Raw genomic sequence first — 23,054 nt, forward strand, 5'->3', positions numbered from 1 at the left:
TTTTTGTTTTAAAGTAATATAATTTAATTTAAACTAAAATAAATTTGGTTTGATTTGATTTAAATTTTTTTAATTTAGTTAATCGATTATGTCAATAATTAGAAACATAATAAAGTTATATTTGCAATTTTTAAAAAATTATATATTATTTTTTAATATAAATTACGAGTAAAACTTAAAACACAAAACTTAAAAGTATATCTTAAAGATGTTTAAATATAAGAAAATAAACTAAATTATAATGAAAATAATTAAAAAGGGACAAAATTAGGTAACTCCAATTTAATTGTAAAAACAACACACACACACACAAAATTCAGTTTTTTCGGTTTTCGTTTTTCTAAATTCGAAATCAAATCAAAAAAACAAACAAATTAAATTATAAATCCAAAATCAAACTAAGAATCCCAAAAACCAATTCAAATTAGAATTCGGTTTGATTTGATTTGATTTTTCGATTTAATCCAAATAGTGCACACCCCTAAACATCACAGTTAGATATTTCACATGTTCACTTTTATTTGTCACACCTACTAAGAAAATAATTACGATTAATATAAATATTATACCAAAATCCTCTATTAAATATTTCATCTATTTCTAATTACTTGTTCGTTTTTTAATTGACACGCCTATTAAAAAATTAATAATTAACGCAGTTAGGTTATCATTTTATCCTTATTAATTATGAAGTGAATGAATTAAAATATAAAGTTTTAAAAAAGTTTTACCTTTTTAAAAGTAATTAACGAGGGTAGAATATGTGGAAAAAGTTTGTCCTTTTTTTATTTGTCAAAATGAATAAGTAATTAGGATAACTAGAAAAGATAATGTGGAGCAAGTAATTAGGAATATAGAGAGTAATGTCTTCAAAAATGATTTGAGAAATAAATTTTTAATGCTTAAGGGTAAAACATAGAAAAAAATTATTATCTTTTCTTGATATGTCAAAAGTAACAAGTAAATAAAAATTTATGGTAGAAATAAATGACAAGTAGCAGTTAACACATGGAGTATATTCTGTCTCAAAATAAATGTTATTCCAAAAACAATCACATCCATTGAATAGGGCTGGATATCGGACGAATTACTAATCCGCTAGCCAATCAATAAGTTATTGTTTAGTTCGATATTAGATTAGAAATTAACGGACGATTATCGATATACCGACTACACCATTTCATGCTCACTTCTCTTACTTTGACTCACCAATATATTGATTCCATCAAACAAATTAATTTTTCTAATCCTATTTAAGTTGATAATCACAGTAAGACACATATGAAATCTAAATTTTGAGGATGTATACACATAAGTATTTACTTAATAAATGTATTTATGGTAAAAATATAATTTCGATAATTTTTAATGGGTTAATATGTTTAACCTATAAGTAAATTAAGTAATCTGCTCCGTTTTGAAACCATTTAATAAAATTTTAATATGTTCACCAACCGATAATTCAATACTAATAAGTCAATTTTGTGATTAGCTTATCTATTACAATTCTATTTTTAACAACCCTACCATTAAGTAGATATATCCTCCGTTTCAAATCAATATCATCTTAATAAAAAAAATATATTTTGTTAAGATAGTAATACATACAATATAATTTACTAAAAAATATATATATTTAATTATATTTTTTGAAAATCTCTTATAATTAAAAGGATGAAGTATAAAAACATGATTTGAAAATGTTATTAATTTTTATTTTAAATTTCTAAGATACAATTGGGAGTAGAAAGTTAAAGTTACCATAAAGATGGACATATCTTTAAAATCACATAAAGGCACCTTCTTGACCAAGTATCTTCCACTCAAAATTTGGGATGAATCACCAATGCAGCTTTTTAAGGGGTCGTTTTGGTTTGCAGAAAAGTTTTTGTTGGAATTAGTTAGCCTAGATTAGATATATTGAGATTGTTTATATTAATATTACTCTCTACGTTTTAAAAATGGTAGCGTAGTTTGACTTGAAATGAAGTTTAGAAAAGGAAGAAGACTTTATTAAAGTATGTTAAATGTATCAAAATGCCCTTTAATCTTATGGTCTTAAATCTTTTACGTGGAAAGTTAAAGTTAAAGTGTTGTCAAAAAAGAAAAAAAGGTCATTCTTTTTTAAACAGACTAAAAAAACAGGATCATTCTTTTTGAAACGGCGAAAGTGGTTTTTATTGTTTGCTCAATTTATTATATTAAAAATAATATGCATTGCATAATTTTCTAAGAAAAAACTGTTTGTATAGAAAAGAATTCTCGTCCTTATATAATCCTTTGACGTGGTACAAATATTATTCTTAAAAAATATAAATTTTTGAGTCAAATTTTTCATTATTAAAAGAATCAAATCCCAATTTCAAAATTGCTGCTAAGCAACATTTTTTGACAATGGTGAAGCTAATAGATGGTTCATTTTGGTAGATGGGCAAACATGATATCTAGTCCAAAGTCTATATGGTATATGGGCTTGACAATGTATGATTTGGGCTGAAAATGCAATGGCAATTCATTGCTCCATAGTTTAGCTGTGGCGGAAGGTGAGCTAGAGTTTTTAAATGGACGGGTTGAATTGAGATTGAAGATATTAAAATGAGTTGAAACAAAAATGAGATTAGGTTATTGATCCGTTCAAGTTTACCTAGGCTTCATATGGGCTAAAAATAGATTGAGTTTTGACCTATTCAATTTGATGTGCTTAATCTCAATAATTTTGACATATTGATATTCAACTTTTATAATCACAATTTAAATTTCAATTTAAGATTCTTTTTTTCTTAAAAAAATTATAAATGGATAGATAAATCCTAAAAGATATTATATAGATAATAATTCATTTTTTCAATATATGAACATACATTACATCAATGCAAATAAGGAGTCTTTACAAAGGTCGAAATTAGAGATTGAATTGAGTTCTATCGAGGATTCTTTTAAAATGAGCTAAAACTTGAATGAATTGAGACTGAACCTAATTTAAATTATCTTGAGTCCAATCCTCAAAATCTTGAACGAATTATCTATATTTGAATTCATTTTTAACACCCCTATGTCGAAGAGCAGTAACTCATCTTTTTGTTAAAAAGTTGATACAATTCATTTCATTTCCAAGTTTAGTATAGTCTTAAATAAAGAAAAAAAAAAGGAAATAATTGTGTAGATGAAGAATGTGCTACTTCCTCACATTTTGAAGACTTCAATATATAAAAAGAAAAAGATCCTTGTGAAATATAATATTTTACCACATAAATAAATTTTCAATAGATCTTCTCTTCCTCTATCTACCCTAGCCTCTGCTGATTTAAGAATATATCACATACAATTACTTTAATTTAAGATATTTCATTGGAGCATGGTTTTTACAGAGTTTGTGCACGTTGTATTGAATAGGTAATTTACACAAATTTATATATATAATTTATGTCAAATACTGATATAATTAAAGGGGATAACACATCAAATATATTTAGTTAATTTTCAACTTGTGCCACATTCAAACAAAGTGTGCTGGTATATATATAATAAAATAAAATCTATTTCACATAATTTTAATTAATTCAGTCACATTATTCCTTGACCAAATTGATTTAGATTGACTTTCTAAAAGTGTTAAGTATTACATTTTCACGTTATTAAGAGCATAGAATTATATATCACAGATAATTAAAAGCCGCCAATAAAATAATCAAATAAAAAAGCAACCGTATGTACGAACCAAACTTACACATGCAAGTAGAAGAAAAAGAAACAATATACTCTTTTTGTCCCTATTTAGTTATTCACTTTAAAAATGACACAAATATTAAGATAACAATAATTAGCATAGTAAATTTATAATTTACCCTTATTAATTATGATTTAAAAAATGATGAATTAAAACTTGAAAATTTTCAAGAAGTTTAAACGAAGGTATAATAGGGAAAAAAATTATTATTTTTTGATTTGTTAAAATGGACAAGTAAATAGGGACAACTAAAAGAGAAAATATGGACAGAGGGAGTGCTATTTAAGTTATATTCATTGAGGAGGCTCTATAGTAACTTTACCTAACATAAGATAGATATTACTATTGATCGAGTTGATTGAGCATGTGATGTGATTCTTGGTTCAAAATCTCCAATCACTAATATATATTTTCTCTATCGTGCAGAGCTTCATAGTACGATTTATCTTGATAATACTGAAGCGAGATTTGTTGGGTTTTATTTGCCCTGATTTCTTACCATAAATAGTTTTCCTTTTAGGAAAAGGTTTTGAATTGACTAATCCTTTTCTTGTAGGAAAAGGTTTAGGACTCTATAAATAGAGGAATGTTCCTTCTAACTTAATCAGCATTCACAATGTAGTCTTAAGGGCTTTGAGAGTTTTGGTTAGGGGGAGAATTTATGGGTCACAAGCTTGATACGTTATCACTTGTGTGAACCTCCCATGTATTCTGAGTGAATTTGGTTGAGGTTGTTTCCCTCTGTATTTTGTACTCTCATATTTATAGTGGATTGCTCATCTCCTTTGTGGACATAGGTCGATTGACCGAACCACGTTAAATCTTTGTGTCTTTTGGTATATTTCTCGTTGTCTTCTTACTCGTGGTCTTTCGAGGTTTGCATTGCTAGCTTCCGCGTTCACACCTGCTTATTTTCGGTCCTAACAAGTGGTATCAGAGCCAGATTCAATGATGGAGTCAGGTTTAGTGGTTCGATAATCGATGATTGAACCAGGTTAGAAAGAGGTGTTCATCTTGACGGGTGTAGTTCTAGCCGCAACTTTTTTGACAGTAATGAAGATTTTGTTGGAGAAATTGTTTCAGAGAGGTTCTCTGTGTTGAGACATAAATTTTGCAAAGGAGATTATGGAGAGGAGAAGCAAGTTGTTGAAGATTAAGTGAAGAAGGTGGACAAATTTATTTTGTCAGAAATTCAGGCCAAGGGGGAGATTTGTTGGGTTTTATTTGCCCTAAATTTCTTACCATAAATAGGTTTTCCTTGTAGAAAAAGGTTTTGGATTGACTAATCATTTTCTTGTAGGAAAAGGTTTAGAACTCTATAAATAGAGGCATTGTCCTTCTAACTTAATCAGCATTCACAATGTAGTCCTAAGGGTTTTGAGAGTTTTGGTTAGAGGGAGAAATTGTGGGTCACAAGTTTGATACGGTTATCACTTGTGTGAACCTCCCATGTATTCCGAGTGATTTGGTTGAGGTTGTTTCTCTCTGTATTTTTGTACTCTCATATTTATAGTGGATTGCTCATCTCCTTTGTGGACGTAGGTCGATTGACCGAACCACGTTAAATCTTTGTGTCTTTTGGTATATTTCTCGTTGTCTTCTTACTCGTGGTCTTTTGAGGTTTGCTTTGCTAGCTTCCGCGTTTACACCTGCTTATTTACGGTCCTAACAAGATTTACCTTACATGTATTCAAAATCGCGACTATAATTTCCTCGTCAACAAAATGAAAAAACTAAAGATAGAGATTAGTATTTGAAGTATAATATAAAATGTGCAAAACGTATACAAATGGACAACCATTAGAGAAAAATTAATATTCATATGTAAACCCAAGCAAACCTATAAATAGAAGGCTTCATTAGTCTAAAAAAGCATTCACAACTCACAAGCATGGCAAATTATTTATTCCTCTTCACTCTATATTTACTTCCCTTTATTACCTTCTCATCAACTTTTACTTCCCAAAATCTCATCGATTTACCTAGTGCTACAAATAAATTAGTACTAGACACCAACGCTAACGCACTCGATCCTCGTGCAAGTTACCACATCGTTTCGATTGGTCGTGGTGCCGCAGGTGGTGACGTGTACCTAGGTCCCTCCCCGAATTCATCCGCACCGTGCCCTAACGGAGTGTTCCGTTACAACTCCGATGTAGGACGACCCATCGGTACACCCGTTAGATTCATTATTAAATCTGATTATGGTATTTTCGAAAATCAAGACGTAAACATTCAATTCGATATTGCAACGTCTAGACTATGTGTTATTTATGCAAATTGGAAAATCGGAGACTACGATGTATCGCTCGGAGCGCGATTATTGGAGACGGGAGGAACTTTAGGAGAGGGAGATAGTAGTTGGTTTAAAATAGTGAAATTATCAGAATCAAGTTACAATTTGTTGTATTGTCCTGGTCCTTTTGTTTGTCCATCTTGCCCTGTTGATGAGTGTCAAGCAGTAGGTTGTGTTAGGCAAGATGGAAAGAGACGTTTGTGTCTTGTGAAAGATCAGCCTTTTGGTGTTAATTTTAAGAAAGTCTAGTTAATTAATAATGATTACTAGACTATGTATTAGTATATATATGTTTTAATTAACATATTGTCTTGCAAAATAAATAAACATGTGATGGCTACTACATGAAACTTTGCTAAAAGTATATTTTAGCATGACTTTCTTAATAAATTTAATGTGTTCTCTTATTGACTTTATGTAAGGAACATTTGTCTATCTATTCTTATTCTTAAGAGATTTTGTTTGGTTGGTACGATAAATTAAGATATCTAATGAGATTAGCTAATATATATATATATATATATATATGATAATTAATTTCATCGTTTTAGTATAAATAGAAAATATTTATGATTAAACATAGGATAGAATAATTTATATTTTATCACGAAATTATTATTGAAAGATCATATTAATTAATAAGGGGTTTTTTAAACTAGGGATCCTTTTTTTTTAAGTGAGAGAATTTTTTTTTAGTTACAATCATGCATCTGAAACAACATGTTCAATTGGTGAATGTGTCTGCTTCCTCTCACTTTTCCTGCAAATTCAAATGTTAGATTTAGGAACCCAAACTAGTTTGGATCCTTTGTATTGATAAAAAAGATGAATATGTATTTGATTTAAATTACATAAATATTTTAATCATATTTACTAATTTTACCTGTAGTTTGAAATAATTATATATTGTCTCATTACTTGATAATTTTATATTAGATTTTAAGTCAAATACATTTAGATAAATATTTTTTTTGTTATTAGATATACTGAAATAGGAAAAGAAATGAGCAAGAATAGGAAAAGAACGAGTGAAATTTATGTTTCTCAATTACATGCGAATCCATTTAAATAAATTTTATTTAAAACAAATCACACTTAATTTTAACATCACATATTTGATATACATATATCTAAACGCGCTAGGTACGTATATAGAGAGACCAAGGGATGAATTGTTGTTTTGAAATGTCTTAAAGTACTAGTGAAATTTGTTTCGTTTATCCTTGATTTATTCTTCACTATTTAGATTAATTAGACTTACATCAGAAACTCAAGCGAACAAACATATAATTTCATTCTACATATTACAAACGTTGATTAAACTGTAAACAAATAAATTAACACAATCACTCCAAATTAAACAAAAAATGACTAGAAAAAGAATATACAAAGAAGCAAACTAGTGAAAGAAAATACGAACACGAACAGCTAAAATAAGAATTGTAAAAAAGACGAAGAAAATCAAAGTATGAATTAGAACCGCTTTGCCATTAGTAGCAAAGCTTCCGAATTCGACGTGGCGTTGATTCCCCGGCAGCTGAAAGAGTAGTCCCGGCGATAGCAAGATGAAAAGAAGATAACCTATCAGAATGGGTGCCCAATCAATCATATTTAATTATCAGGATCGTATAGATAAAATTTATATCTCCTTTATCTAGTCGAGAAGAGAGGGAAACTCACAAACTATAGGGATTGTGAAATAGGTTCAATTTACGCTCTCCTACTTATAGTACTGTTTTACACTCTCATGGATAAATTCTATGCTTTTTCATCAAGGTAAGGATTGCGTTACTGCATAAATTAATAGGATAGAGCCTTGGGATTGAGGGAAAAGCATCTTTTAACTCTTATTAATAATGAAATAACATACATCCTCTTTGTTCATTTTTACGTGTCATGAGATTGTATTGTTACCCTCAGTTGCACCTCAATGGTAGTAATTACTGAGGGTAACAATATATATATCTTAAGAAATTGATAGAAAAAAAATATAATAAAAAGTGCATTCTTAATGAACATTGAACTGTTTGTAGAAGTGAGGAAATACCTCCTTGCAGAAGCAGGTTCGATCCTGATCAATAACTCTTATTTAACTCTTCTTTTTTTTTACAAAATCAAATCTCAAACTATTCAAATTCTGAATTTGACTCTGCTCAATTATAATATATATAAATAGCGTGAAAATACAAAATTTTAACTTTAACCTCCAACTTTCACTTTGCACAAACAGACACTTTAACTATCCAACTTTTAAATAAAATAAACACATGAGTCCTACATGGCAAAATACACGTAGGACACTATATAGGACAAAAAATGACATGTAGGACATGTGTGTCTATTTGTTCGACTTTATACAAATTTAAGTATCTACTTGTGCACACTCAAAGTTGAAGAGTATAATTATAATTGAAAACCAAATTAAAGAACATATTTATGTATTATGCCTAAAATATATTACATCTAATTAAGGCCTTCTCAACTAGCTTATTTACTATGTAAACACAAGTATACTTGTATTATAAAAAGAAAAATAACTCAAGTGTTGTAAATTTTAAAATTAAATAACTTTGATGTGACAAAAAAAAATTATAGTATAAATTCAAAGTTGAATGATGATCGGTAAATTTTAGCCGAAAAGCCTCGGTCTTGGGTTTTCAAAACCAACCGATTTAATATTTAATAAAATGCTTGAATTTTCGGATAGATATAAAAATGATGACAAAAATTAAGTTATTTTGTTTCCTTCTTTGGTATATATTTAAAAAAATAATAAAAAGGATCAAGGGCACTTCATCTAAAGTTGCCATAAAAATAAAATAAAAATGCTGACCCTGACTCCTTGTAGATGTGTAAAGGCAAAGGAAGAATATTAATTCTGCTTCAATGTATGTCATTGGAAAATAGTTGTGTGTAGAAGCAGTTTAATTTTATTTATTTAAAATATTAAAAGACATTATGCAAAGTCACCACGTTATTCGTTTGCCCATTCCTTTTTATTTGTTTATTTATATAATGTATTCTAAAGATAATCCAAATACTCATCATGTTCAAATGATCATTTTGCAAAAGTTTTTTCATATACATAACGATCACCCTTTTGTATAGTTATCCAAAAAAAAACTCTTAAAACTAACTTAAATTAACGTGATCGATATTCGAAATTCACATTATATATTTAAGAGTAATATAGAATTTATATTTTTAGTTTCGATAGAAAAATAATTTAAAATTTATGTTTGTTTTGTTTTTGGTTTCGCACTCGATGTTCGAAGCTCACATTGAAAGTTCCGATTAAATTTAAATTGCGCTCTGCAAGGGCCATTCAGGGATAACGCTCTCAATATAATTTTTTCCATATTCGAGCTTGAATTCGAGATCTCAGGATGAAGCAGACCACTGTACCTAGGGCTGCGTATCAATCGATTTGGTTCGATATTGAAGTTTATCGGGCTGACTTATTCTTTATCGGTTTATAGAGATGTTAAACCGTTATAGAACCATTAAATTATTGCTTTATCGTTTTTTATCGTTATCGGTTCGGTTATCGATTTAACCGTTAAGATTTTACACAAAAGAAAAAACATTGAAAATCACTTAGAAACAAAAGTGACAAACCATACACTTGAGTTCACTAGTTACAACTTGCTCAAAAAACGAACACTTTTACATTGTAAAATAATTAAGTGCTTGATATCAAACTCTAAGTCGAGGACTTAATATACTAATGGCATAAATATAATTATTTAATTTACTATCGGGTTATCGATTCACCCGTTAAGAAAAAACTTCAAACCATTAAGAACCAATAATTCGATAACAAAAAAAATCAAAATCGTTAAACCAAATAACCCAATACTAAAAAACAATTATTTTTTTATTAATTTCACTTGTCAATTCTAATTTGATTTTGAACTGTTCTAACTTTACCGCAATCCATATCTATATATAATTTATGTTAGTGTTTGCAAAAATCCGAAAAAGGAAAACAAAATAATGAAATATGAGTATCTAAAATTCAACGCCGCACGTTTTCAGTGAAATTGGGATCATATTCCGGAGGCGGACATCGATTGACGTGGCACAATATTATTGGTCAAACTCTCTAAAAACTTGGCCTTTTCCATTGCAATTGTGTCATTCCTTTCTTGCCTTTCTCTCATTTCTTAAAAAGTTCCCTTCTCTCTCCTCCTCTTCCTCTTTGCCGTTTTCCCGGAAAATTCATCTGAAGAATTTTCCCGGAAAAAAGGCATCTTGATATTACACGACGAGAAAATTATCTGGAGATTGATATCGTTTTATCATTATTTGAATACAATTTTGTATATTTATGTTATTTTATTCTTAGGTTTAATTTGAAGATTGACGTGAATAATTTTGTTTGATTGGATTGGATTGATATTGGAGTTGGAGATGACAACGAGTCACGGAGGAGGATCCTTGTCGAGGAGGAGTTCGTTGTCGTTGACGAGCTCGACGTCCAACTTGAAGAAGAAAGCAGCCGCTCATGAAAATGGAGGTGGACAGCCTGATTCCGGTACCCGAAAGTCTATGTCGTTGTCGCGTTCCATGTGAGTTTTTATTCTCATGCACCTTGTTTTTCGGTTGTTTTGATATTCATTCGCCCAATATTTTGATCATCCTTTGTTGTTAAAAAACTCGGTTGCAATGATTCCTGTAGAGTAGAAAAGGAAAACTCATCTTCATTTCGTTATGTATGATTCAACGATTGAGGCTTGATATCCTGATTCCTGAAGATTGGAAAAGAATAAGTGGTTCGTTTATCGGGTTGGATTGATTGAGAATTTTGGGGAGCTCTTGGTTCAATTTGCTCCCGTTATCCTGCAATCGAAGCAAAACGATTAAGTGTGTGACAGAATGTTGGTTATATATAGTTGTTTCACTTATTTTAAATATTGGAAATTTGAAGCTGGAGCTGTGTTCTGGTTTGGGGAATATCCATGACTTATGTGTTGGTTCTCCAAAGCTAAAATGGAAGAGCGTATTCCTGATGCATTTGCATTCTTGAAATTATGTTTTTGGAACTGGAATCCATGCATACTGGTCACTATCTTACTGTTACATCAAATTAAAGTAAACTAAATTTAAGTGCTGGCATAGATTGAGTGAACTGGAGTTGCATATAGATGATTTTTAACATGTATGCATCCATGTTAAGCTGGTAGGACATGGGCATAGGGACTTCCACATAGATCTAAAAATATACATGGAAAAACTATGTTACACGTACCTTATCTGCTACTTACTCATGTTCAATATTAAAGCGAGTGTGTGTTACGTGGTTGTATATTGCTACGCATTAAATGTTGTGAATGATTATGCTGCACAATTTCGCCTGAGGTTTTTGCTTATTTAGTTTATTGGCTATAGTCTGTTCTTTCTTTTGGGCTGGTTGAGTTTGTTTCATGCACAAATTAGTTCTATCTTTAAAGCATTGCTTAGCCATTAAAATTCATCCACTACTTTATCCTTAACTTCTTGACAACAGAATGACAAATCTGTTAAGTGATAGTCATAGCTGGAAATGATTATGCTAGTGGATGTACCGAATGTTAAAATCACGAGTTTAGGTTAGGGTTGGGGTTAACAACCACTCCAAGTCTTCAAGTCAAAGTGATCAGTGATATGTCATTTCTTGTACTAATAATACTTGATTCTCCTACACATTTGTTTCAGGGGATTGACTGGAGAGCGGACAGTCAAGAGACTGCGACTGTCGAAAGCCCTAACAGTACCTGATAGTACAAGTATTTATGAAGCTTGTCGCAGGATGGCTGCTCGCAGAGTTGATGCTTTATTGCTGACCGACTCAAATGCATTGCTATGCGGTATCCTGACAGATAAGGTTTAAATAAATCTTGCATAATTGTCATAATCCGACCAAATAAAATCAAGTTATGAGATTTTCCCTTTAACAAAAAAAATTAAAATCTTAAACTAACTTTTCTTTGCATCCTTCTCATTTCTTCTTTGGGAAATTGAAGGACATAGCGACAAGGGTTATTGCTCGTGAAGTTAATATTCAGGAAACACCAGTTTCAAAGATCATGACGAAAAATCCTGTTTTTGTGCTTTCTGACACACTAGCTGTAGAAGCCTTGCAGAAAATGGTGCTAGGTTGGTATATTTTAATAACACAAAATGGTTGATTCTTTCGAGCCTATTCAATAGCTCACTGTCAAGCTGGCCACAGGAAAATTCAGACATTTGCCTGTTGTGGAAAATGGAGAGGTTATTGCTTTGCTTGATATAGCAAAATGTCTTTATGATGCCATCGCTCGACTTGAAAGAGCAGCTGAGAAAGGAAAGGCCATTGCAGCTGCTGTTGAGGGTGTTGAAAAGCACTGGGGCTCATCTGTTTCTGGTTAGTCGAGAATTTTGAATTGTTTCTATATTTCATTGATATAGCTTGTTGAATGTCTTGAGTTCATTTTCCAAGTTCCCTGTTTTTGAATACGTTATTTGATCTTCCCTTGCATGTGTCAATTTTTAACCTCTTTTGTTTCTTGATTGTCTCAGGTTCTAATACATTTATTGAAACACTTCAGGAGCGGATGTTCAAGCCTTCGCTGTCAACGATCATCTCTGAGAATTCAAAGTAGGTAATATCTTTACTTATTATAATATTTAGTATGTGATTCATACCTTGTGATCTGTAAGATAAATTTCATGCTGTACCTGTGGTGTTTCTAGGGTTGTTATAGTTGAACCAAGTGATACTGTTTTAGCCACAGCAAAAAAGATGCTTGAATCTCGAACAAGCTCTGCAATAGTAATGGTTGACAACAAACCACGAGGAATTTTAACGTAAGGTTTCTCTTTTTTCTTTAGATGTTAGCCACTGAATCTGAGGTATAATGTAATGCACACTAATCATCTCTTTCAAATATCTGCCTCATGGTGGTTGCAGTTCAAAAGACATGTTGATGCGAGTCATTGCTCAAGATCTCTCCCCTGAGTCCATTCTCGTTGAGAGGGTAAATCTCTCTCTCTTATTTCCTATATTGAAATTTAAGTAAGAAAGTATGGTTTAATCTCCGTCAACTTTTGTTTTATAACGCATAATGTTCAGGTAATGACTCCCAGTCCAGAATGTTCTACAACTGATACACCTATTGTTGATGCTTTACATACAATGCATGATGGCAAGTTTTTACACCTTCCTGTGGTGGATAAAGGTAATTTGATCTTCCCAAGTTTTGGTTTGAGATTTAATATCTTCTTTTCCTGATTTCTTTTTAAAAATTGTAATTCTAATGTGGTGCAGAGGGTACTGTTGTTGCTGTCCTTGATGTTCTTCATATCACTCATGCAGCTGTATCCACGGTAATAAGCATGCACACAAATTTCTAAATTTTGAAAACATTTTTCGTAACTCACTAGTTATTATGCGTATGCATGATTTTTCCATAAGCTGACAAGTTTCTGAAATTAATATCTTCCTAGTTATCTTTGCATATAATGGTGCATATAGAAAGAAAAAAAGAAGTCATTGTCAGCCCCTTAGAGGAATAAGTGCTCTGAACTCCTTTTGACTAGTTATGAAGGACCAGATGATGTTGAAAGATCAATTGACAAGCCATTATTTCGGAAGTTCATCCATATGCATTTTGTCATTCTGCCACTAAGATATGATTACAGGGACTAATCATGTCAACTTTCAATTGCGGAAAGAGTGTAAACAACAACCACGGTTCTTAATGAACAATCATCACTCAATTTTATTGACGAATGAGAGCATTCAAACTTCAGTATGGACAGATTTTGGATGACATTTCTTTTGTCAAAGAACCATTATTTTAAAATATGCTTGGGTTTCTAAGTTTGGCAAAGATGCAAATTTGTGCCTCATCATGACAAAAAATAGCCTTAAATGGCTCAACTAAGAATAGTAACTAGCAATACTTCGAATCATATTTCTGGTGCTCGTCAAGACAAAGCTTGCCCTAAATAGCATGGATCTCCTTCAGTGCTTTGTGCATTTTCTATGAAGCTCGTCATTAGTAACGGAAAACTTTTAGAGTAATTCACTGGTCAAATCACCTTTTTAATGCTATTTTGTTTATGCCTATCCTCAAGTCAGTTAATTTCCCTTCCTTCCACTTCACCATGATGATGTGCTTCCTTTGCAGCCATTTGTATTTTAAATGTATAAAATTTCTCTTTTAAGGGATATTTGAACTTGGAGTCTTGGGGCCTCTTTGCTAAAACTGTTAGCTTATGTATTCAACGGAAGGTCCAACAATGTTTTCAATATGCGAAAGGCATCTCTAGATTTTGGTAATAATTTTAGCCAGCATTTACAAAGGAGATCAAATCAACAATGTTGCAATAAATCTTGGACATCATTATCGCCTTTCCTGACTTATTTCTAGTTTAGATCCAAAACTTTTTCGTATTGGTGACGTTTCAATCCATCCTTCGATGCACTGTGTTCCGTGCATCAGGGACTTCCAGTCCTTTGAATTTTCATTCTATGGGTGGAACAGATCATATTTGTCCAGGATTAGGATCTTAGTTTCTACATTTGAACAGCCAAGCTTTTTTGTTGCCCAAGCTTTTAGAGAATTATTCCTTAACTGTGCCTCATTAACCAGGTGGGACAAAATGCTGGACCGAACAATGAAGCTGCAAACACTATGATGCAAAGATTTTGGGATTCAGCTATGGCATTGACTCCAGATGATGATGAAGAGACACGGAGGTTCTAGCCTCTTTTTCCATATAGTTCTGTTAAATCATTTTTTTTCCTTTAACTGATCTTTCACATTTGTCTATGACGTTTCAGCGAGGGTTCATTGAAATTAGCTTCTGAAGGTGCAGAAACAGGAAGATCAAATCTTTATCCTTCGGCGAGCCTGCCAAATACTTTTGCCTTCAAGATTCAAGACCGAAAGGGAAGGATGCACAGATTCAACTGTGGTATGCTATTGATGAGCCCTTGTTAAAAATTAAATACACAAGAAACAAATTAAGCGCTTTTTGTATCTGACCTATGCATCATATATGAACTTCCATATACCTTAGTTAATATCTGCCAGATACAAACTAAAATTTGGATTCTTGTTGTTCTTTGAAGTATCTTCAGACTTCTGATATGAAGCTCTCTTTTAAGCCCCTGATTCCTTTCAATATTGTAGTGGCATTTACAATGCGAATTTTCCATGTTACTTCTTTTCTTCTTTGGTTCGCTACTATTGTTGATCCCTCCCTATATAGTATATAGTGAGATTTAAGGCAAGTTTGTGAACTAATAAGGCTGGCTTACTTTTCATATGTGTAGTACTCTTGAGAATCCCCATCATGCATTGTATATTTAGCAGTACTCTTGCTTGTCATTTTGAATTGTCTGAGAAATATTGGAACTATGGTTCTCCAGTTATATAACGCTACCTAAATCAACTCTTAATGAAATATGGTATCATCTCAATGCACTATAATTTGACTTACACCAATATTATGGCCCTTGTATTTCCATAATTCAGATATACGGAGCGTGACAGATCTCATAACTTCAATCATTCAGAGATTGGGGAATGACATTGACCGAAACAACCTTCCTCAGATTTTGGTAAGGATGCATGAGCTTTTCCCTTGTACATATGAAGATCCCCTTTCGCCTGTGTTTTTTCTGGAATAACCCCTTGACTTCAATGTTCATTGTAATTCCCTCTGTTGCAGTATGAAGATGAAGACCAAGACAAGGTTATCCTAGCATCAGATAGTGATCTTACAGCAGCAGTTGAACATGCAAAGTTGTCAGGCTGGAAGGTACAATTGTTTCTTTTTCCGGACCTTTGTTCTGAAACAGCACGCGTTAGTATGACTTATAAGAGACATAACAATAGTGAAAAAATATCATTTACAAATGAACTGATGATAAAAATGCAACTTCTACAGGGACTGAGATTGCACTTAGACTATTCAGGAACGCCTGGTCGTAGGAGAGGTTCCAACTCGGAAAGTTTGGATTATGCTCATCCAGAATCTGCATGGGCCTCAGCCTACACTGCTGTAGCAGCTGGTGCTGCATTGGCCGCGAGTTTAGGTGTATTTGCTTTCTTAAGGAGATCCGGTGAGTGATCAGTCGAAAGTTTCGCCACGTGATATACATTCCCTGCACTGGGAGCAGCAGATATAGGAAACAATAATGGGTCAGCCTGATTTCTATGATTGTTTACTGTGCTATAGAATTTTATATACCTGAAAGCTGAATGATGTATAGTGGTGACCAAAGCAATTTTTTTTTTAGTTCCCAGAGTGTAACAGAATTCAGAGGTGTCATATGGCGCATTCATGTCCATGTAAAATTACTTTACGAAACAACTTTTGTTTGTGCTTGTAATGACAAATTTACATTTATCGTCAATGTCAGTGAATAGGGTACAATACAAACTTAGGTTAAATTGTTGTGTACAAATATTGAGTTCCTTTTGATTTATTCTGGTTGTATTTTTTTTTTTTGGGGGTGAGGGGACTTGAGATGAGAAAGTAGATGGTAGAGTCCAATCGCTAGCAATATAAATGTAACAGATGTATATATGCTACAAAATATAATAATTATTTAAAAATATCGCTAAAGAGTGTAATTATGACATAGTAATAAACTACATTAGGTACAACTTTTTTCTAAAAAAGATATAACGTGGCTACAATAGAACTAAATTCTTTCTTAGTGTTCCCACCTCCACTCAGGTAATAAAGAATACTACTCTAATAAGTTCAATATTTGTGTCGGTGCATGAAATCACGTGAGAATAGCAAAAGATACTGAAGAGTTGATTATCCTTTTCTTTTTTTTTGGTTTATTATATTAAAGTCCGATTAAATTTGATTTATTTATGACAAATTTCATTCATAAGTGATGTCTCCAATAATTTTTTTCATATCTAAAACACAAAGTTAAAATTTATGATTAAGAATAAAACGGACTTACCAATTATATAAAGTGAATTTACATCTCACTTTTTTCTTTCATTTGTCAGTCTTTTTTTAGGCAATTTGCTTCCCTTCTTTGACTAATAACTCTTGTCTGTCAACTTTTCTGAAGAAAAGGAACTATTTCAGAAAACATTTAAAAGTAATAAAAAGATTACTTGATACCTCACTCAAATGTGTTAAAGTCTTTACACTAATTAATTTTCATAAAATAGAAATCTTTGATGAAATTTAATTCCATTACTGAGAAGGGTACTCTGCTTGCTATCATTGCAAGTGGCTAATTGAATTTCCTAATTGGTACATAAATGACATATCCTTCATTAATAATTGGTACTTTTATGACATATGTTAAGAAATTTACTATACTGAGGAAGATTCCACTCCCAGAATATATATGTTCCAATTAACAAGCATCAAGTCTTTCTAAGTTTCTCTTATCTCAAAAAAATACTGATAAAATCTTCGTATATTTTAATCTATTTAAAACTTTAATTTATCAAATTCCACTCGATTTTTGATTGTTGTTATAAACAAGTTAAGCAACAACACCAAAAGGAAACTTCATATTTTCATATACATATATCCATATTTATCGTCTTTTTGTCATCTTCTTATTACAAGGGGAAGGAGAAAAAAAGGGGAAGAGGACAATGAGAAGTGTACGTCTCTCACCAGTATTACAAGATTATTAAATTTATTCGCAATTAATATTTAAATTAAATTATAAAATTAATAGTAAAAAATACATTTAAATTATCTCTTTTCACAAGTTTTATATCTTAAAACACGCCTCGATGCTCAAATAGTCAAATATTTGTCGAATACTATGTGAAAAGGTGATATGCATTTTACCATTAACTCTAAATTACATGAACTTATCATTGCTTTTAAGTTTTAAATTAAAGTAAAAAAATATTGTATCATTATGTATTAAATTTTACTACTTTACATTTTTACATCAAATTAACTGTTTTTCTATTTCACCTAATTAAGACCCACAATGAGATGAAGACAATCTCCATTTAAAGCTTCCCACAAACTTACATCTGCACATTTATTTCATTCATTCATCTGTCTGTCTTTACAACTACACTTACTAAATGTCTAGATCCTTCCTCTTTTTTTAGTTTCATTTGCTAGTTCAACATTTTGTTGAGATTCAAGAATGGGTCATTTGAGAAGAAAGACTCCACCTTTTTGCTATGTTCTCTTGATTTTTCTAAATCTTTTGTGGGGTTTTGAGGATACTTATGGAGAACAAAAACAACCCATTAAAACTGTTGTTGTGTTGGTTTTGGAGAATAGATCTTTTGATCATTTGCTTGGATGGATGAAGAAATCAGTGAATCCAAGAATCAATGGTGTTACTGGAAAAGAGTGTAATCCATTGTCTACTAAAGCCCAACATACTCAAACAATTTGCTTTACTGATGATGCACAGTATGTGGATCCAGACCCTGGTCACTCTTTTGAAGATGTGGAACAACAGGTAATAATTGTGACTATCTCGTCTAAAAGCTTAAAAGTTCAATTCTCACTCATTCATGTACTCAATTATTTTTTTTACTAAGAAAATGACTCTGACATAATAACTGTTAGTTGAACGACAAGTGAATTTGATAGTACTCTTTTGCTTTTTTTGGGGGAAAAAAAAATTGAATTGTATGACTGTCTCGTCTAAAAGTTTAAACTTTATATCACAAATAGGTGTTTGGCTCTGGTTCTGGCTCTATTCCATCAATGTCAGGTTTTGTGGAACAAGCACTCACTATGTCTGATAAGAATCTATCAAGAGCTGTGATGAGGGGATTTAAGCCGGAAAATGTCCCAATTTACGAGACATTAGTTCGCGAATTCGCGGTATTTGACAGATGGTTTTGTTCAATTCCAGGCCCAACACAACCAAACAGGCTATTTCTATACTCTGCAACTTCTCATGGTTCCACAAGCCATGTGAAGAAGCAGTTAGCTACAGGGTATCCACAGAAAACCATATTCGATTCGTTACACGAAAACGGATTAGATTTTGGTATTTACTATCAAAACATACCATCAACTCTGTTTTACAGAAATCTAAGGATGTTGAAGTACATGTTTAAGTTTCATCAGTATGATTTGAAGTTCAAGAAAGATGCTAAAAATGGTAACTTGCCTAATTTGACAGTGATTGAGCCAAGGTATTTCGGTATAATCGGATATCCAGCAAATGATGATCATCCATCACATGATGTTGCTGATGGACAGAAATTAGTTAAGGAGATTTATGAGACATTGAGAGCTAGCCCTCAGTGGAATGAGACACTTTTTGTTATAACTTATGATGAACATGGTGGATTTTATGATCATGTTAAAACTCCTTATGGTGATGTTCCAAATCCAGATGGAAATACTGGGCCTGCACCTTCTTTCTTTAAGTTTGATCGGCTTGGTGTTCGTGTTCCAACGATTATGGTCTCTCCTTGGATCAAGAAAGGAACTGGTAAGTTTGAAATCTCCATCTTTTTTGATTCAAGTGTTTGGTGTTCGAAACTTGCTGGTTCGATTAATCTGAATTTGTGTCTAGTCTCAAGTATTCCTAGTGTAGAGGACTTGGCTCCAAAAGGGTGTGGGGGATGGTAAATGCTCGTTTATTCTTAATTAGAGATTTCAAGTTTGAGTCGTGAAAATGAAATTATAAGGGGTTTTATTTCTCATATGGTTAGTTATTAGCTAAGTATCTAGTGTTCTAAATTTACTCATTCGATTTATCCAAAAAGGACTCCACTTCTAAGGCTCCAAATGGGTATGGTGTAATAGTATATGTTCATTCTGATATTCAAGTTTTTTGTGAGAGATAATAACTATTTAGTTGAGTGAGCAATCTGATAAATAAACTCTCGTAATGAACTTTCTAGGTATGAATTTGACTTAGTCATATCAGTAAATTTCCCGTACATTGCATGCTTAAAGCGAAAAACATATTGTTTGTAGACTAGTCAGGTTTTAGAGCTCCCTAGCGAAGATGACTCTATTTCTAAGGCCCCTACCCAACCGAACGGTATTAACAGAACAACAAAAGTTCCTTCACTCTTAATCAAAGTCTCAAATTCGAGCCATGAGAATGAAATGCACTTCAACAAGGGGCTACTCTGACTAATTAGTCGGATCAATGAATTCCGAAGTAGGACAAGATTAATCCAAACTTCTATGGATAAAGTAAAATATATTACAATACAGCAAGAAGTTCAGATCTTTCTGCACCACAATTTTTTTTTATCTAACATAGTCACGGGATCAACTCTTTTTTTGTGTTTTTCTGTGTGTCCTATTCTAGTTTTTAATCAACTAATGTCACATTATTTTATTTTTTTATGCAGTAATAACCAAGCCTAAGGGACCTACACCAAATTCCGAATTCGAACACTCATCGATTCCAGCAACAATAAAGAAAATATTCAATCTTTCATCGAATTTTCTAACTCATAGAGATGCTTGGGCTGGCACATTTGAACATGTTGTAGCTCAATTGTCATCTCCCAGAACTGATTGCCCTGGTAAGTACTCATACATTTTTAGTTCTACGTTTATAGACGACAGAGGTGGAGCTAGGTGGGGGTTCATGGGTTCAGACGAACCCATTAGCTTTTTCGTAGACTCAAAATTATGTATATGAACTTGTGAACCTTAGAACTCCCAAACTCTTAATCTTGGCTCTGCCTCTGATAGACGATTATCTTTTTTTCAATTTTTGATTGATTGATTATTTGCAGAGGTTCTACCTGATGCATCTCCTTTGAGAAGCACTACTACTGAAGCTGATGAAACTCGGGCATTGTCCGAGTTTCAGAGCGAAGTAGTGCAATTAGCAGCTGTGTTGAATGGGGACCATTTTTTGAGCAGTTTTCCACATGAAATGGGGAAGAAAATGAATGTAAAAGAAGCTCATAGCTATGTAGGAGGTGCAGTTTCAAGATTTATTAGTGCAAGTAAAGAAGCTATTAAATTAGGAGCAGATGAGTCTACTATTGTAGATATGAGATCTTCTCTTACTACTAGAACTTCTGTACACCACTAGTTTGAATATTTTTATTTAGGCATAATACATATATTGGATCCTAAATTTGGATTCAAATTTTAATTTTGACTTTCAACTTTTATTATGCACAAACAAGCACTTTAACTATTCAACTTTTAAATGAATAAACACATCAGTCCTATATGACAAAATACATATAGAACACCACGTTGGACAAAAAATGACATGTAGGGCATGTGTGTCTATCTGTTCAATTTTATACAAGTTTAAATGTCTACTTGTGCACACTCAAAATTGAAAAGCATAAATATGATTCTAAACCAAATTAAAAGACAATAAGCCCTGTAAATGTATATTGTTTTTTGTTTTGTGGATTTTGGCATCCATTTATATAGTTCATGTTATTCATCAATTAACAAAATTTAAAGCAAGCAAGGCCATGTAAAAAAGAGAGAAGTTCTGTTTTCCTTTAGTTTTTTAAGTTTTTCTTTATACTCCCTCCATTCACGTTAAGTTGTCATGTTATGCTTTTCGAAAATTAATTTGACTAAATTTTAAAATTAAATTAGATTGTATTAATTCAATATTTTAAATAAAATATTTATATATTAAAAAATTATGCGAAAAGTACTATTTATTTTAATTTTTTACAGGGAAAATATACAAGTACCTCCTAGACTATGACCTAAATTTCAGAGACACCTAAACTAAACTAAGGTCATATTATTCCATGAATTCAATTTTTTTTTTGTAATTTTGTGCACTTTTTTGGCTTACGTGGCTTTCAAATATCTCCTACACCTTCGATTGCGTGGAGTCACAGAGTATGTTACGTAAGATAAAAGGTTTAAAAAATTACAAAGGAATAATAGGGCATTAGTTCAGTTAAGATGTGTCTTTGGGATTTCGATCTTAGTCTAAAGGGTATTTGTAATTTTTTTCATTTTTCATAAATCAATATGATTAAAAAATATATCGCAAAATGTTAGTTAAAATTTTCAACAATTAATTCTAAAAAGAATGATATAACGACTAAAAGTGGACGAAGGGAATATATTTAGAATTCCACAAAAAAGAAAGTCCTTTCACAAGAAGCTAAAATTTTGGGAATTGTTTGCAAGTTTAGATATGAAAGATGAATGTAGAAGTTACAATGACGGCAATTAAAGGTGAATTGTATTGTTGTGTACAATTATTAATTATTTATTCACAGCACCATATTTTTTTCATTATTTTGTCAACAACGTATATAACTCTAGAAAAAAAAAATTAAAATAAGTCACGGGAGAATGAATTAACAGAGTCGATGCATCATGTGTGACAACGAAAGTCTTAACGCGTGATGGGTCAATCAATTTCACTCGGCCAAGCATCACGGTTCAAGGATTTAATCGGGTATATGTACAAAATCGAATCGAAAATCGAATTAAATCGTAAATCGAGTTAAATAAAAAAAAAGACTAGTGATCTGGTGTTGGAAAAAAAAAGTCCGACTATACTTGAATTGGTTTGGTTTCAATTTAAAAAAATCAACCCGAGACCAAACCAACTCGATATATGTATAATTTTATTTTTTTAAAGAAGTAAAAATACTTACTTTGATATAATTTTTAAATATCTCTTATATTTTTTCATAGTTTTATCGTTTGATATAATTATTTCATGTTTAGAAGTTAGAATTCTTAATGATCTAATAAAGATTATAGTCTATACATGTTGGTTATAATAATAAAGTTTAAATAAAAATCAAATTAATACTAATGCAAAAAGAAAATCAATTCAACACTAAGAATGACAACAATATTGAAGATTTGTTTTTTAGTTTTACATAGATTTAGACAATTAAAATACATGATCTGCTTTTACTTTCTTTTAATATTTAGTCATGTAACTAATACCTTACTAAACTTATTTTAGCATGATTTAGTACTTTAAATTATGATCAATTTCAATATATGTGATTTTATTATTATTTTTTATTGGATATTTTAGTGTCGTTAATCATATCATATTTTTTGTTATTTTCTTGAGAACTAACTTATATAGTTGTATTT

The 23,054-nt window shown here is 31.6% G+C and overlaps 3 protein-coding genes across 3 annotated transcripts; all 3 read left to right on the forward strand.

Moving 5' to 3' along the window:
* The first annotated feature begins 5,605 nt into the window (after positions 1-5,605).
* Positions 5,606-6,458, forward strand: LOC107013026 (serine protease inhibitor 5-like). The gene has a single exon (XM_015213008.1). The coding sequence runs from the start codon at positions 5,619-5,621 to the stop codon at positions 6,270-6,272; it is 654 nt and encodes a 217-aa protein (XP_015068494.1). The 5' UTR covers positions 5,606-5,618; the 3' UTR covers positions 6,273-6,458.
* Positions 6,459-10,078: 3,620 nt separating this feature from the next.
* Positions 10,079-16,450, forward strand: LOC107014767 (CBS domain-containing protein CBSCBSPB5-like). Its single transcript, XM_015214827.2, has 14 exons — positions 10,079-10,594; positions 11,721-11,889; positions 12,029-12,161; positions 12,238-12,408; positions 12,564-12,642; positions 12,738-12,851; positions 12,955-13,021; positions 13,117-13,222; positions 13,312-13,370; positions 14,642-14,748; positions 14,833-14,966; positions 15,530-15,615; positions 15,726-15,815; positions 15,945-16,450. The coding sequence occupies exons 1-14, from the start codon at positions 10,437-10,439 to the stop codon at positions 16,125-16,127; spliced, it is 1,656 nt and encodes a 551-aa protein (XP_015070313.1). The 5' UTR covers positions 10,079-10,436; the 3' UTR covers positions 16,128-16,450.
* Positions 16,451-18,021: 1,571 nt separating this feature from the next.
* Positions 18,022-21,119, forward strand: LOC107012102 (non-specific phospholipase C6). The gene is made up of 4 exons (XM_015211839.2): positions 18,022-18,474; positions 18,693-19,464; positions 20,342-20,518; positions 20,735-21,119. The coding sequence occupies exons 1-4, from the start codon at positions 18,151-18,153 to the stop codon at positions 21,037-21,039; spliced, it is 1,578 nt and encodes a 525-aa protein (XP_015067325.1). The 5' UTR covers positions 18,022-18,150; the 3' UTR covers positions 21,040-21,119.
* The last annotated feature ends 1,935 nt before the right edge of the window (positions 21,120-23,054 follow it).

The sequence above is a fragment of the Solanum pennellii genome, chromosome 3 (assembly GCF_001406875.1).
Source record: "Solanum pennellii chromosome 3, SPENNV200".
In the NCBI taxonomy this organism is placed as follows: domain Eukaryota; kingdom Viridiplantae; phylum Streptophyta; class Magnoliopsida; order Solanales; family Solanaceae; genus Solanum; species Solanum pennellii.

Bases quoted from the DNA above. Each gene is read 5' to 3' on its own strand.
- LOC107013026 (XM_015213008.1), top strand. From the start codon at position 5,619: ATGGCAAATTATTTATTCCTCTTCACTCTATATTTACTTCCCTTTATT.
- LOC107014767 (XM_015214827.2), top strand. From the start codon at position 10,437: ATGACAACGAGTCACGGAGGAGGATCCTTGTCGAGGAGGAGTTCGTTG. The intron at 13,022-13,116 runs GTAAATCTCTCT...CATAATGTTCAG, and splicing joins AGTCCATTCTCGTTGAGAGG to GTAATGACTCCCAGTCCAGA. The intron at 13,223-13,311 runs GTAATTTGATCT...AATGTGGTGCAG, and splicing joins CCTTCCTGTGGTGGATAAAG to AGGGTACTGTTGTTGCTGTC.
- LOC107012102 (XM_015211839.2), top strand. From the start codon at position 18,151: ATGGGTCATTTGAGAAGAAAGACTCCACCTTTTTGCTATGTTCTCTTG. The intron at 19,465-20,341 runs GTAAGTTTGAAA...TTTTTTATGCAG, and splicing joins TTGGATCAAGAAAGGAACTG to TAATAACCAAGCCTAAGGGA. The intron at 20,519-20,734 runs GTAAGTACTCAT...GATTATTTGCAG, and splicing joins TCCCAGAACTGATTGCCCTG to AGGTTCTACCTGATGCATCT.